The 13,700-nt window shown below is 38.6% G+C and overlaps 1 protein-coding gene across 1 annotated transcript; it reads right to left on the bottom strand.

The window, feature by feature from the left end:
* Positions 1-3,672: 3,672 nt before the first annotated feature.
* On the bottom strand, positions 3,673-12,392 carry aldh8a1 (aldehyde dehydrogenase 8 family, member A1). The gene is made up of 7 exons (XM_037685408.1): positions 12,220-12,392; positions 11,123-11,270; positions 10,103-10,258; positions 9,882-10,031; positions 7,549-7,805; positions 4,389-4,550; positions 3,673-4,311 (listed from the first exon to the last, which is right to left on the bottom strand). Exons 1-7 carry the CDS (start codon positions 12,364-12,366, stop codon positions 3,859-3,861), a joined length of 1,473 nt encoding a protein of 490 aa, XP_037541336.1. The 5' UTR covers positions 12,367-12,392; the 3' UTR covers positions 3,673-3,858.
* Between the last annotated feature and the right edge of the window lie 1,308 nt (positions 12,393-13,700).

The raw sequence follows: 13,700 nt of genomic DNA, 5'->3' as shown, positions 1-13,700 counted from the left end.
TATATATATATATATATATATATATATATATAAAATCATTATTATTATTAGAAAAAAACATATTTTGAAAACTCTGACCTCCACAATGAAGAAACAACCTGCTCAGTGGCATTAAATGTGCAATCTGCCTCCAGCAGGTTGACATGTGAGAAGTTTGTTTTTTGTGAGACTGGACTCACCTGAGATCATATAATACTTCTACAAACATTTACCATGACAGGAACGTGTCGAACCTGCAGGTGAAGATTCAGATTACACAAAGATTTCCTCTTGAATTTGACCTATTAACCCAGTTGTGTTTATTTGGGTTTTGTAGACTATTGGAGTGCATGTGGAGTATTTTTCAGAATTTAATAACTTTTCTACATTTGTTTAAATTCAGACAACGTATAGAGCTTTAAAGAGGAAGTCGTCCATCATCATGTGGTCACAGCAGATTTTAGATTATACTGTAGTTTGTCCCACAGATGATAGGTCCCAGTATACCAGACCATGGTCCAGATGTGGACCCAAGTAAAGTCTTATCTGGATCCAGATGTGTTGGTAAAGTTCAATACGGTAGATTGAAATGATTAGTATATCTTTTTATTGGCACGTATTTCCCTGTATTTATGGAGATTTGTTTTAGGTAGGGCAGCTTTTCTATCATTTACGGTAACCCCCACGTCACAGGTCTGAAATCACAATATGGTGACTGAAGACAACCAACAGGGCCGTCACTAAAAGTTAATTTGAATATATAAGTCCTTGACGTTTGCTAGAAAACAAATTATTGCTCATGACTGGACAGCTTTAATACAAGCTGATGAAGCAACACATTTAATTCACATTTGTTGTTTCTATGGTTTCAATAAAGCCATAATAAAGAGAGAATGTAATAAAGATAAAGGTTTACGTACAAAATATATTTCTCAACTGCGTTTTAATCCTCCTTATTGGGTGTTTGTTAGTACCGGTGAATCATCCGGTTTAGATATTGTTCTCCTTACATACGTCAGCAGGTCGCACATAAAAACAAGTCAAACAGTGACCTAAATCAGTGCAGACCGTAAAGTGTGTGTGACGCACAGGAGACGGCAGACTTTGACCGCCCGTGTCATCGTGTTCAGGATCGGACTGCAAAGCAAAGCAGCTGCAAAGGAGGACAAACTGAAGCGTTAATCTGTCATCAGAAGCAGCCTTTACTGACTGTGGGTCAACCATGCTCCGTATGATGACACAAACCAGACTTGGAGAGTCAAATCTTGTTGGCCCGAGTTCAAATGAAGCAGCTTCATAACAAAACGAAGCAGTTTGAATGAAACAAACAGCTGTGACGAACTCGGCCACAGATTTTAGGTTCCTAGTTGGCCTGAAGCAAGTTGGAGGAGTGGTGGAGCAGATTTGTGATTGGAAGGTCGCCGGTTTGATTCCCCGAACGCAACATAAAAAAATGTGGGTAGGAAAGGTGAAGCCCCCACCCTTGCTTTCCCCACCCTGGGTCCCCGAGCAACCCCCACCATCCCTGCCCTAGATGGCAGCTCCCTGCTCCACACAGAGGGCTGCGGTAGCTCGGTGGCTGTGTCAAGAAGGGCATCCGGGGTCAAAACAATTGGCAACTCTTCTCTGTGGCGACGCCCGAGGAAGGCAGCAGCCGGAAGATGAAGGAAAAAATTAAAGTTGAGCAAAACACACAAAAATATGATTTTGTACAGAAGCTGACATTTTGTTTCAGTTTTCTATTGTTGCATTCCAGGTTCTGCACAGTCCTGATAAATACAAATAATAAAACTTGTGTGTTTTATTTTGAGAGAACAGTGAAATTCAGATTTGACAAGATTTTTTTTTTTATTGTCGTTTCGTTTATACGGCTATAAACTTTTAAATAATTTTTGATCAAGCTTTTGTCCTCTTGGCTTATTTTCTTTAAGCTAGTCATTCCGAACTATTTAACCCAACAATTGTTTTCTTCTCATTTAAAATTATACTTCAGATAACTTTGTAGTTTTTTTGTAAAGGTTATGAACAAAAAATATCTTACCTGTATCAGATAACTTTTTGAACAGCTATAGTTTGAAGAAAAAACTATTAAATCAGAGCAGATTAACAAGATAACAGCTTGTTAGCTTACCATTTCAAAACAGCTATAAACTCAAAAGTGTTTTAGAGCTTCCTGTTTTATAAACCGTCACATCATCAAATTCACATTACAGTTCATCACATAGAACTCTACATATTTGCATGCACAAATAGCAGCAGCAGCTGGCTATAGCATTTTTGATGCCCTCAAGAGCACTTATTTAGTTGGACCTGACACCTATGTAAACATTTATTTCAAAGCATTGGCATAAACTGAAACTATTATTATTATTATTAACAAAGTCCATGCTCAATAATCCAGGTATACAATCCAACATTTTTCAGTCAGGTCATCTGGACAGTTTCTTTTTTTTATCTGAAATGTTTCACCTTCCATCCAGAAGGATTCATCAGTCAAGGAAACACACAACACAAAACTGATTCTTTCCCCAACAGCTTACTCCAAAGTGTAACAAACCAGTTCTGTTGGTGCTAAGATGGTGTCTTTGGCACACCCCCTCCTCTCGTGCCAGCCCTCTTCCTCGTTGACAGTCATGTCAAACTAGTTCAAAACCAACAAAGTCCATGCTCAATAATCCAGGTATACAATCCAACAATTTTCAGTCAGGTCATCTGGACAGTTTTTTTTGCCAAAGACACCATCTTAGCACCAACATAACTGGTTTGTTACACTTTGGAGTAAGCTGTTTGGGGGAAGAATCAGTTTTGTGTTGTGCATGTCCTTGACTGATGAAGCCTTCTGGATGGAAGGTGAAACGTTTCAGCGCCAAAAAAAAAAAAAGAAACTGTCCAGATGACCTGACTGAAAAATGTTGGATTTTTTTTTCTTCTTTGTGGAGTTTTTTTAAGTCTGCAACAATCCACTTTGGTCTCGGCCTTGATCCAGTATTGCCAGATGTTGGATGATTATCGTTTTTACACAGTCGTTTTAGGGTCTATACCATTTTCGATCAATAATTTTTAAAAAGCCCAAATATATATTATCTTTGGTATTTACGTGCACCCGAAGAAAAACTAGTTTTGTTGTTCTCATTCAAACACTCATAATATGTCCACCAAGCAAACCCTCCTCCTGAGCACCAACAATCACAATGGATGAGGAGAAATATGTTTTCTGGAGTTAGATACACAACTCCAAATATCATAATCATAATAATAATAATAACAATAATAATAATAATGAAATTAATAAATAAATCATGTCAAACAAGCCATTGCTTAAGAAATCGGTTGATGTAATAACAAATATATATATATATATATATATATATATATATATTAAATTCTATTTTAAAGCTGATCTGTGGTGTTACAGTGACTTCATTTAACGCATTCATGTTTTAGTGGAGCTAACTGATGAAGTTCCAGCGATGCACCGATTGAGAGCGTTCCCAGTGTCTTTATGGCTTATTGCTGGAATTAACTACTGTATCTACAACAGGTAAGATATTAACATATTTTTGGATTATTGTTGGAATTAGCTACTCTGTCTAGAGCAGGTAAGATATTAACAGTGTGTAACCTTTCCCCAGAATCCCACCTGATGGTGAAGATCCTAAAAGAAACAAAAACATTTTTTGTTGTACATTTCCTTTTTTATTAAACATTAACGTTAGATTCCTGTTAGTTTATATGCATGGGATTTTACTGATGTGACTTAATTCAAACAATCAAAGAGAACAAGAAGTGAGATTTAACGCTGATGTTTTCTAAATCTCGTGACAAAGGGCCTATATTTGCAAACACTGCGCCCTGCAGGTTTCACCAGACCTCCTCCCCTCAGTGTTTGATCGTGATGCTCTTCACCTCCGTGAAGAAGTGATAGGAATCCTTCCCTCCCTCCCTGCCCACGCCGGAGTTCTTCATTCCTCCAAAAGGCAGATTGAGATCTCTAATAAGCCAGCAGTTGGTCCACAGCACTCCCGCCTGCAACCGCTGAGCCACCCGGTGAACCCTCCCCACATCCCGGGACCACACGGTGGCTGACAGGCCGTAACGCACGCCGTTTCCCCTGGCGACGGCCTCATCCTCTGTGTCGAAGGGGCTGACGCAGGTGACGGGGCCGAAGATCTCCTCTTGCATGACACGGGAGCTGTCAGACACTCCTGAGATCACCGTGGCAGGCATGAAGTAACCGGACTTGTTGCGCTCGGGGAGGTCCAGCTGGTTAACTCCCTCACCACAGTGGATGGTGGCACCTTCTGATTTGGCGAGTGCGACAAAGCTACGCACCTGCATAACACAATATAGATGTTTAAAGAAAAAGAGAACTGAACAATTGCCAATTCTCATTATTTCACGAGACTCACCTTCTCCAGGTGCTCTTTACTGATGAGGGCTCCATTGTTGTTGTTGGGGTCAGAGGGAGCGCCGGTCTTCCACTTTTTCGCTGCAGCCACAAACTTCTCCAAAAACTCAGAGTAAATGCTCCTCTCGACATAAATTCTGCTGGTGCACAAGCAGACTTCTCCCTAGGAGGAAAGAAAGGGAGAAGGTGTGAAAATAATACTTGACAGCTCAGAAATTTCCTTCAGTCAAATCTTGCCATGAAAAACATGAGCTAATGTCTCCCCCGTGTGGATAAAATGTGTCATTACATCCACTTCCACAAACTCCATTTTCTGTTAAACTGTAGAATAGTTGGCGTTTCCTCGTCAGCTTCAATCCATGGTTCGACAGGATTTAAATTAATATATTCCATTCTCTTACGGACACTCTGTATTGAAGACGTTGATTCTTGTGATATCAAATGCAGTAACAAGCCCAACAAGTATCCAACTAATGATTTTCTGTGAGAAAGTAACTGAGGAGTTGGATCATCTGTTTTTCACCTGTGACACTGTATAATCCTTTTGGCAGGATCGTCAGTTTATCTGGGTTCATTTAACAGATTTAACCATCCAACCAAGAGATAAAATTTGGTGTTTTTATTAATGATCATAACATTGACTACAGTATAAATAATGTTCTCCTATTAGCCAAACATTACAAATGTCACTTCTTTAAAACCATCTCTAACTTTATACAGTGGAAGAATGAGCTAAATTTATGTTGTGAAGTCAAAAAATGCTTTTAAGTTGACGTCTTTTTTTAAAACATTTATATGTTAACGTGTTGCCCTGGATTTTTATTTTTTATGTTGTATATACAATATGCCATATGTTAAGTTGTTTATTTTTAGATTCATTTGTTTTTTTGATGTTGTTTGTTTGTTCTCTGTAACTTTCTATGTAGAGTGAACACGTAATGTATATGTTATGGCACCTTTTAAATGATGACTGTATAATAATAATAATTTTAAAAAGGAAAAAAAAAAAGATGTATAGCAGAAATAGGGATTTTTGACATTGTGGAAATGAACTTTACTCAGAACTCGCGCTCAGCAGAGACCTTGTGGATGACTCTCAGCTACTACCAGGTCAGAACTGAGCTCAGCATCTGTAAAACTGAGTGAGCTGTTTGAAGCACGGCGGTGGAAGTATAATTACTTTATTTATTTGTTTGTTTATTTTTGTCACCGATGAAACAATGTCTTCTAAATTATATAAGTGAATTTAAAGAATATATTATATGTCGGGTTTTGTGCTGCAGGATCCAGGAATGCAGACAAATACCAAGGTGCTTGGATAAATCTTAAAGATTTATTAAAGGTTATTACAAAAAAGAAAAAACACAGATCCTGACATCAAGGAACCTTCTTGTGAATTAAATTTTTAAAGAAAAAGTGGCTCCCTGAGATAAACAAGCAGATTTGTTTCTATATTCAGATAAAACTCTGAACATAAGGGGTGTCCAAACACTTTTATATGTGTGTGCCAAAACTATCCGGATGAAAGGACTCGTGGGCCACAAAAATGTAAATTTAACTCTCAACGTGAACAATAGTTTGGAGAAAGGACAAAAGTTTGCTAATTTTTGGAGGAGAAAGAGTTTTAAATTGTTGTAGATCCAAAACATTAAAAGCCTCATAAACGCTAAGCTTATGTTTTTCATATTAAAAATGATTTATTTGATTTGTTGGGTTTGTGTTTTCTTGCGTTTGGAAAATTCATATTAGTCTTTTATCAACAACAAAAGCTCGATTTGAGTAATTGTCCTTTTAAAAGGGGGTCCGTGAGCCTTTTGGACCATGGATGGCCCAAAAGGCCAATCGAAGTTCTGAAAACACGTCCAGCTGTCAGTCGCTACAACAGATTCATGGAAGGTTTGATAAAGTTGATCAACCACGTTATATTCATTTAAAAATGTCTAATTTCCCTCTTGGTTATTTTATCAACTGCAATATTTAGACACGTTTTATGAATCATTATCCAAAAAGTCTCCTTTCTGGTAGAAATCAGAAAAGGTTTGTGGTGCTTTGTACCATGAAGTGAAAATAAAAAGATTACAGCCAAAAGCTTGTATTTTGCTTAATATTGCTCATTTTGAGAAGATTATTTTTCATCCGCTTTGCTATTAAAACTAAACATTACATAAAATATAATTACCAACTATAATTTGCAGAAAGTCTGCATCGACCTGTTAAGCCTGCTGGCCAAAATGACATCATTCTTAAACCGCAGCTGTGGGGCCGCACAAAATCACTGCAAGGGCCGCAAGTGGCCCTCGGGCCACACTTTGGACACCCGTGCTCTAGATGATATGATGTGTTGTGAGAAAATCAACATCTTCACATTAAATCAAATAAGAACTACCATAGTGACCATGAAGCAGACCCAACACCTCACAGCTGAAGCTGTTCTGTGTGGAAGCCCATTTCCGCCATGAAAGAAATAATAAAAGCACAACAGGATGTCATAATTTTGAGTTTTAAAGCCATAATTATGAGAATAAAAGTCGTAATTTCGAGTTTTAAAGTCATTATTAGGAGACTAAAAGTCATAATTATGACTTTAAAACTCGAAATTTTAACTTTAAAACTCATAATTATGACTTTAAAACTCAAAATGATGACTTCCTGTTGGACTTTTATTTCATAACGGAAATGGGCTTCGATACTAAATACTATATAAAGTGGCGATGAAAAGATGTATACATTACCTTTATTTAAAAGGATTGATGTTTGAAGGCAGAGGGACGTAAAAATTGAATGAATGAATATATGCAGGAAAACTTCCGGTGTTTGACAGGAAGTTGCATCCCGATCCCAATAAAGTCACGGTGTCCGGCAAGGGACAAACTTTGAAATTAAATTAGAAAAATCAAAATTATGACTTTAAAACTCATAACTATGGCTTTTATTCTCATAATTATGACTTAAAAACTCAAAATTATGACTTTTATTCTCATAATTATGACTTTAAAACTCAAAATTATGACTTTTATTCTCATAATTCTGACTTTAAAACTCAAAATTATGACTTCTTGTGTGCTTTTATTTTTTCTTTCATGACGGAAATGGGCTTCCATAGTTCTGTGAGGCTGAAATGATGCATTAAATAGAAGAGCCCCCAGTGTTCATCCTCTCACCTGATTGGAGAAGCTGGAGCGGACGGTCGTCTCGATACACGGCTCGAGGTCTGCGTCGGCGAAAATAATGGCCGGGTTTTTCCCTCCCAGCTCCAGGGAGAGCTTCTTGCAGTGCGGGGCGCTCCGCTCTGTGATGCGCTGGGCGGTGGCTGTGGAGCCGGTGAAGGAGATCAAGGGGACATCAGGATGAGCCACCAGTGCATCTCCTGCTCTGGGACCAGTTCCAAACACAACGTTGACCACACCTGGAGGGACGCCTGCAGCACAAATACAAATCCACGTGCTCCTCACTACTTTAGTAAATGAATTAGAGCTGTAGTTGGAAAATAATTTGTAAGAAATGGTGCAGTTTTATGATTCATAATAAAATATATAATGGGGGGGATGAGCCAAAACATTATGACTTTTTGGAGAGTTCCTTTCTTCCCTTTAATTTGCAGAAAGTGCTGAGTTGTTTTTAGCTCCCTGCTAGGACTTAAAGCCACACTAACCAAGTTAAAATGAGCCTGACTAGTCCACCAGTTAAAGCATTTTCATTTAATTTTATCTTTCGTTTAAACAGGAATTTCCCACAGAGACATTTTTGTAACCAGGTTAAAATGGTGATTGGACCTTAGTAGGTAACTAACAATGCCATCAGTGTTACCTGTGAATATATTTAAACTTACTAGGTAACTGGTGCACATAAAACGTTTATATGTTTACTAGTGAGGTCAAAATAGTCGAGAGTTAGTCTACAGGTGACCATTTCAAGCTTTAATAGATAAAAACCTAAAATATGCAGCAGTTGCAAGAATAAGGCCCATTTTGTTATTTGTTGGAGAAAAATATAATTTCATTATCTACTCACAAAAGGAGCAATACAAAGACAGGAGAAGATTTTTAACCCAGTTTACTTGAAAGGGCAGACGGTCATGAAACGGGCTTTTTACAGATGTTCAGAGTTACATGCTTAACGCCTTGTCATGAGAATCTGCAACCGGACGGTGTACAGGAAGTGTTTTTTATATCAGCACGATGACCTCGACCTCTCGGACTCAGAGGCGTCAGGTTCCTGCAGGCTCCTCTCTGAGAGAAAAAGAACTGTCTCACCTCACACACATGGTTCAACATTAATTTAACATTAGCAGTGACAAACATCCATAAACCTTTACCTAAATCTCCCTGACATCAGTTGTGTCTAGTTGTGTTTGGGCTTTACTTGTATCTAATAAGCTTAAAATATCCACTATTTGCTTTGACGTGATGAATTTTAGCATAACTAGTTAACTCGTAAACATTATTTAATTAATATAAATGTTGAAACAGCTTTAACTTATAGACTAGTGTACATATTAGGCATTACTAGTTTCATTATAAGGTCAAAGTTAGTTGCACAGATCAACTAGTGAATCATTTATAATTTATTAATTAGGTCGTAAGTCTTTTTAGCCACCCTGGTTAACTAGTAAGGACAAAATAGTCTTGAACCAAGCTACAAGTGACCATTTGGGGTATTACCAGTTAACTACTAAAGCTCAAAATGGTCCCAAGTTGTATTAACAAGACCAGTTTTGGCATAACTAGTTAACTCTTAAACATTATTTAGCTATATTAGTTAACACAATTTTTAAACAGCTTTAACTTATGGACTAGTGTACATATTCGGCCTTACTAGTTTCATTGTAAGGTCAAAGTTAGTTGCTCAGATCAACTAGTGAATACTTAATAATTTATTAACTAACTAGTAAAGCTTTTTAGTCACACTAGCTAAGGAGTAAAGACAAAATAGTCTTGAAGCACCATTTTGGGGTATTAGCAGTTAACTAATAAAGCTCAAAATAGTCACAAGTTGTATTAACAAGACCAATTTTGGTATAGCTGGAATAGTTAATATTTTTTTAACAGATTTAACCTTTGACTAGTGTACATTTTAAGCCTTACTGTTTTATTTGTAAGGTCAAAATAAGTCTTAAGCACGGAATGAGAATTTTGAGCTCGATTAGTAGTAAAGCTCAAATTCAACTAGTTGCTAGAAGGAGGCGGAATATGTGACGACTAGTTAACATGGTAGTGTTTGAAGCTCACTTGTTAACTAATAAAACATGGTAATTGACTAAATGGTCAACTAGTTTGTAAAAAAAACAAACATACAAGTTGGGATTCATCAGATCTGTCACCAACAAGTGGGATTAGTTAGTTCAAGGAGTGCATCAAGATGTCAAACTGGTGTCACCAAATATTCATGTGGTGCAGCAAAGTTACCAGCTAGTGGAGGAATGTGATAGGATACCGAATAAATGCTCAAATGGCTTACCATACACCCAAATACAAATTTAAACTGCTTTCCGTACCAGCTTGCTGCATCAGCCTGCACAGCATCCACGCGGTCACAGAGGTCATCTCACTGGGTTTGGCCACCACCGTGTTGCCCGTGGCGATCGCAGGAGCGATCTTCCACGTCAGCAGATAGAGAGGGAGGTTCCAGGGACTGATCAAACCAGCTGAGAGAATCACCGTTTCAGAGCGCGCTCAAAGAGGACATTTACAGACACCAAGTGCACGGAGCGCTCACCCACTCCCACCGGACAGCGCACGGTGTAGTTCAGGCAGCCCATGTGGTCCATCTGGCAGCAGTCGTTGGTGTGGTGAAGCACGGACGAGGCAAAGAAGCGGAAGTTGTACGCAGATCGAGGAATGTCCACGGTCCGAGCGAACGTCAGGGTTTTACCTGTACGCACAAACAGACATGGCAACGAGCCGACGTGTTGCCCCAAAGGTCAGACGTTCAAATCACTTTTCTCACATCACATTTTCTCACATATTGAGCATGCATCAGGATATTTTCTCACATCATTTACAATCATCTCCTTTTTAAGGATTTGCAAACTTGTTTGATTTAATCAACAATTGTTACATTTTACTTTTTTTCCTGTCAGCAGGCCCAGTTCAAACCTTACATTTCCAGTTCCCAAGACACTCAAAGCTCTCTACACTACAATCTGCGTCCTCATTTACCCATTCATACAGCACTCTACTCTTTCTATACAAAGACTAATCAGAGCTTTATCACATTCATACAACACACTCGTTGTAGTTGGACCTTTGATAGACTGAGCATCCTCTCTGGCCTGGGAACATCTCGGGGTCTCCCAGGTAGAACTGGAGAATGTCACTGGAGAGAGTGATGTCTGGGGTTTCTCTTCTGGACCTGTTGTCTCTGTGACCCGACTATGTAGAAATGGAGATTGAGAACTGAAGTTTTTTTTGTGCTTTTTTACCAGTATAGGTATAAATGTTGTAGAAAGGTAAAAAAAAAAAAAACTTTAAAAGGAATTATTATTATGCAGTAAATGGCCCAGGCAGGTAAACTTTTTCACACCAGCCCTAATTTTTGACATGCTTTGCTTTCAGGCAGCCATACTTTATTTTAAAGTGACTAATAGTTCAAGCTTTCTGAAGCCTCTTTCACACTCTTGCTCATTCGAAGCATCTTGTTCAGAGAAGAACCTGCTGTGAACTCCTTACCCAGTTCTACCTGAAGTCTTTGGCCAACGGTTAAACTGACACAACCAATAGAACTGTGTTAGGGTACCTTGGTCTCTGGACTCAGCTTGGACCAACTCCTCCATGTTGGCATCAATCAGGTCAGCCAACTTGTTGAGGACCTCGGCTCGCTGCTGTGGACTGCGGGCTGACCAGTCAGGGAAAGCCTCTTTAGCTGCTGCCACTGCTGCGTCCACCTGCAGGCGTCGGACGTCAGATTCCACATCAATTATACTTAAACCAGTCCTTAAATTCTTTATCTTTGAGATGCACCGGTTTGAGGTGAGTGCTGCAGCTAATCAACCCTAGCAAACACAAAAACGGCTAAAACCCGGTCAGATTTATGGATACCAAGCTAAAATCTAACATAGTAGCTGAGCATGATCCTCAACACATACTCCAAGTGTTAACAGATTTAGCAAAACAGATTTATTTCAGTCATCATCCACTTTTTGTGTTTATCATCAAGCAGATGTAGTTCTCGTCTTTGTACTCGTCACACTGAATTTAAATTTCCTCTGGTTGTATTTCTGTTTACCGACGTGTTAAGAGTTGTCAGCAGTTATGACTCATCCTGGTCATTCAAACACATTTGAAACCATTTTTCTGTATATTTGCAGTTCCAGTAAAGACTTTGAACACATCTATTTAAAATGACTACTGACGTGCAAAAAGCTCCCAAAGAAAGAAAGTCTTTCCCAGAACGTCTTGCTGTCCATGTCAGAACTGCTAGATGAAATATGAAATTCTCTTTAACCTGCTGACTTGCCCTTTTCTGTTTTAACTCGATTTACTTCCTTCACTTCTGGACAAAAAAAACAGAAACAGTTCATTGACGCGTGTTTAATGATTACTTTGCTGTTGACTCTGCAAAGTGCAAAGGTACTTCCCTCTGAAATAAAGGACTTTTAATAAGAAACAAAAACGTTTCTAGTGTTCTAAAAAAGTTGTTCCCCAGACCGTCTGCTCATATTTTAACTGCAATTACAAGTTTTCTTTTGTAAAATTAAAGATCCAGTAACAACTTTTCTTTACACATTAATTCAACAGTTTGTGCACAAAAGTTTTTACTCAGAGAGGGAAGACAAAAAGCTTGTTTAGAGTCTTTAAAGCCCAGCATGGCTCGTGTCCCTGAGGTTTGCCTACCTCCTCCTTGCTGCTGTCCGGTACTTTGCAGTAGACATCTCCGGTGGAGGGGTCGTAGGAGTCAACGTGATTCTTACACGGGACAAACTTTCCTCCGATGAAGTTCTCCAGGACCAGAAAAGAAAGCTGCTCTGAGCTTCTTGGCATGACTGCAGTGAGAGACTTTTCCAGAGTAAAAGAACAAACGGTGCTGCTGCAGGTTAATATCTCAAACATGCAGGAAGGTCAGAGGGGCAAAGTTAACTGGGCCTGGACTGATCCTCCCACATGTGTCGTGCAGCTGCAGGGGTGACTGATTATTCCTCCAAGTTACAGAAGGATTAGAGACTAACTGCTGGGAAACATTTGTTAAAAACAGGTTTCTCTTGTAAATGAGTCATTGAGGCTCAGTGAGACTAACCTGTTAGGTTGAATGAATTAGTTTAAAGCAGGCGACAGAAAAAAGCTTCATCTGTTCTGTCTAAATCGGGTGTCCAAACTTTTTCATTGAAAGGGGCAAATTTAAAATCTATTAGAGTGCTGCAGGCCAAATGCAATAATATAATGCATGAAATGTAAATTATTATTTAAGCAAAGTCCATTTATTTATTATACAGTTATTTAACCTTCCATTCTGTATAAAGAACAGAACAGACTGCGTTGTTGTTGGTGGTGGGGGACTGGTCTGGGGGTCCTCTCCCAGAGAATTTTGAATAAAGTAGATGCCATTTCCTGTATTCTGGTGTATTTTACAAAGGTTTATTACAGTAGATTAACATGAAACAAAATATGTAATCTCTGTTATTATTGAAATCTCTGACCGCAAAGCGTTCGTAATGCAACACCGCTGCAGCTCTGCAGGTGAGAGACATTCACTTCAGGAAAAATTGAGGTCGCTGACTGGCTCAGTTGCTGACTGGCTCAGTTGCTGACGTGCTTACTGGATTGATTGATAGGTGGCATGACTTGTGCAAAAAAAAAAAAGCTAGATTTTACTGGCCCAGTTGTCATTTATTCCATGTTTATTCAACATTTATTCAATATTTTGGTAAATCTAAGGTTTAAGAACTGTTTCCTTACAAAATCCTAATGATGGTTTCTTAATTTTTCAGAGATGCGGAGTTAAAATTTAGGGGTGCTCAAGAAGGGTGTGTGATGAGCACCTCCATGATGCTCAGCTTTGTCAAAGGAAATGTTAGACAGCAGCAAGAAACTGCAGAGAGACTGTATGAAGTCTGTCAAAATAAAATATAAATTATTAACAATTTAAAAAATGAATGCACAAATTAGTCACTCCAGCTGTGTAGTGTCATTACTGTAGTCATTGGGCCAACTTTCCATCTAACAATAAACTTGGAATGACTGAGTGTAAACACATTGATTATTCAAAGTAAATTTTTATATAGTAATGAGGACAGCTTGGCGGGCCAACTTTGGGCACCCCTGGTCTAAATAGATTAAATCAAATTGTAAATAAACTTCTGGGTATGAAAACTCACATT

Source organism: Nematolebias whitei, chromosome 12 (assembly GCF_014905685.2).
Source record: "Nematolebias whitei isolate Nwh7 chromosome 12, NemWhi1, whole genome shotgun sequence".
In the NCBI taxonomy this organism is placed as follows: Eukaryota; Metazoa; Chordata; class Actinopteri; order Cyprinodontiformes; family Rivulidae; genus Nematolebias; species Nematolebias whitei.
Note: the sequence above shows the minus strand (reverse complement) of the source record. Positions and strands in the feature narration are given on the sequence as shown.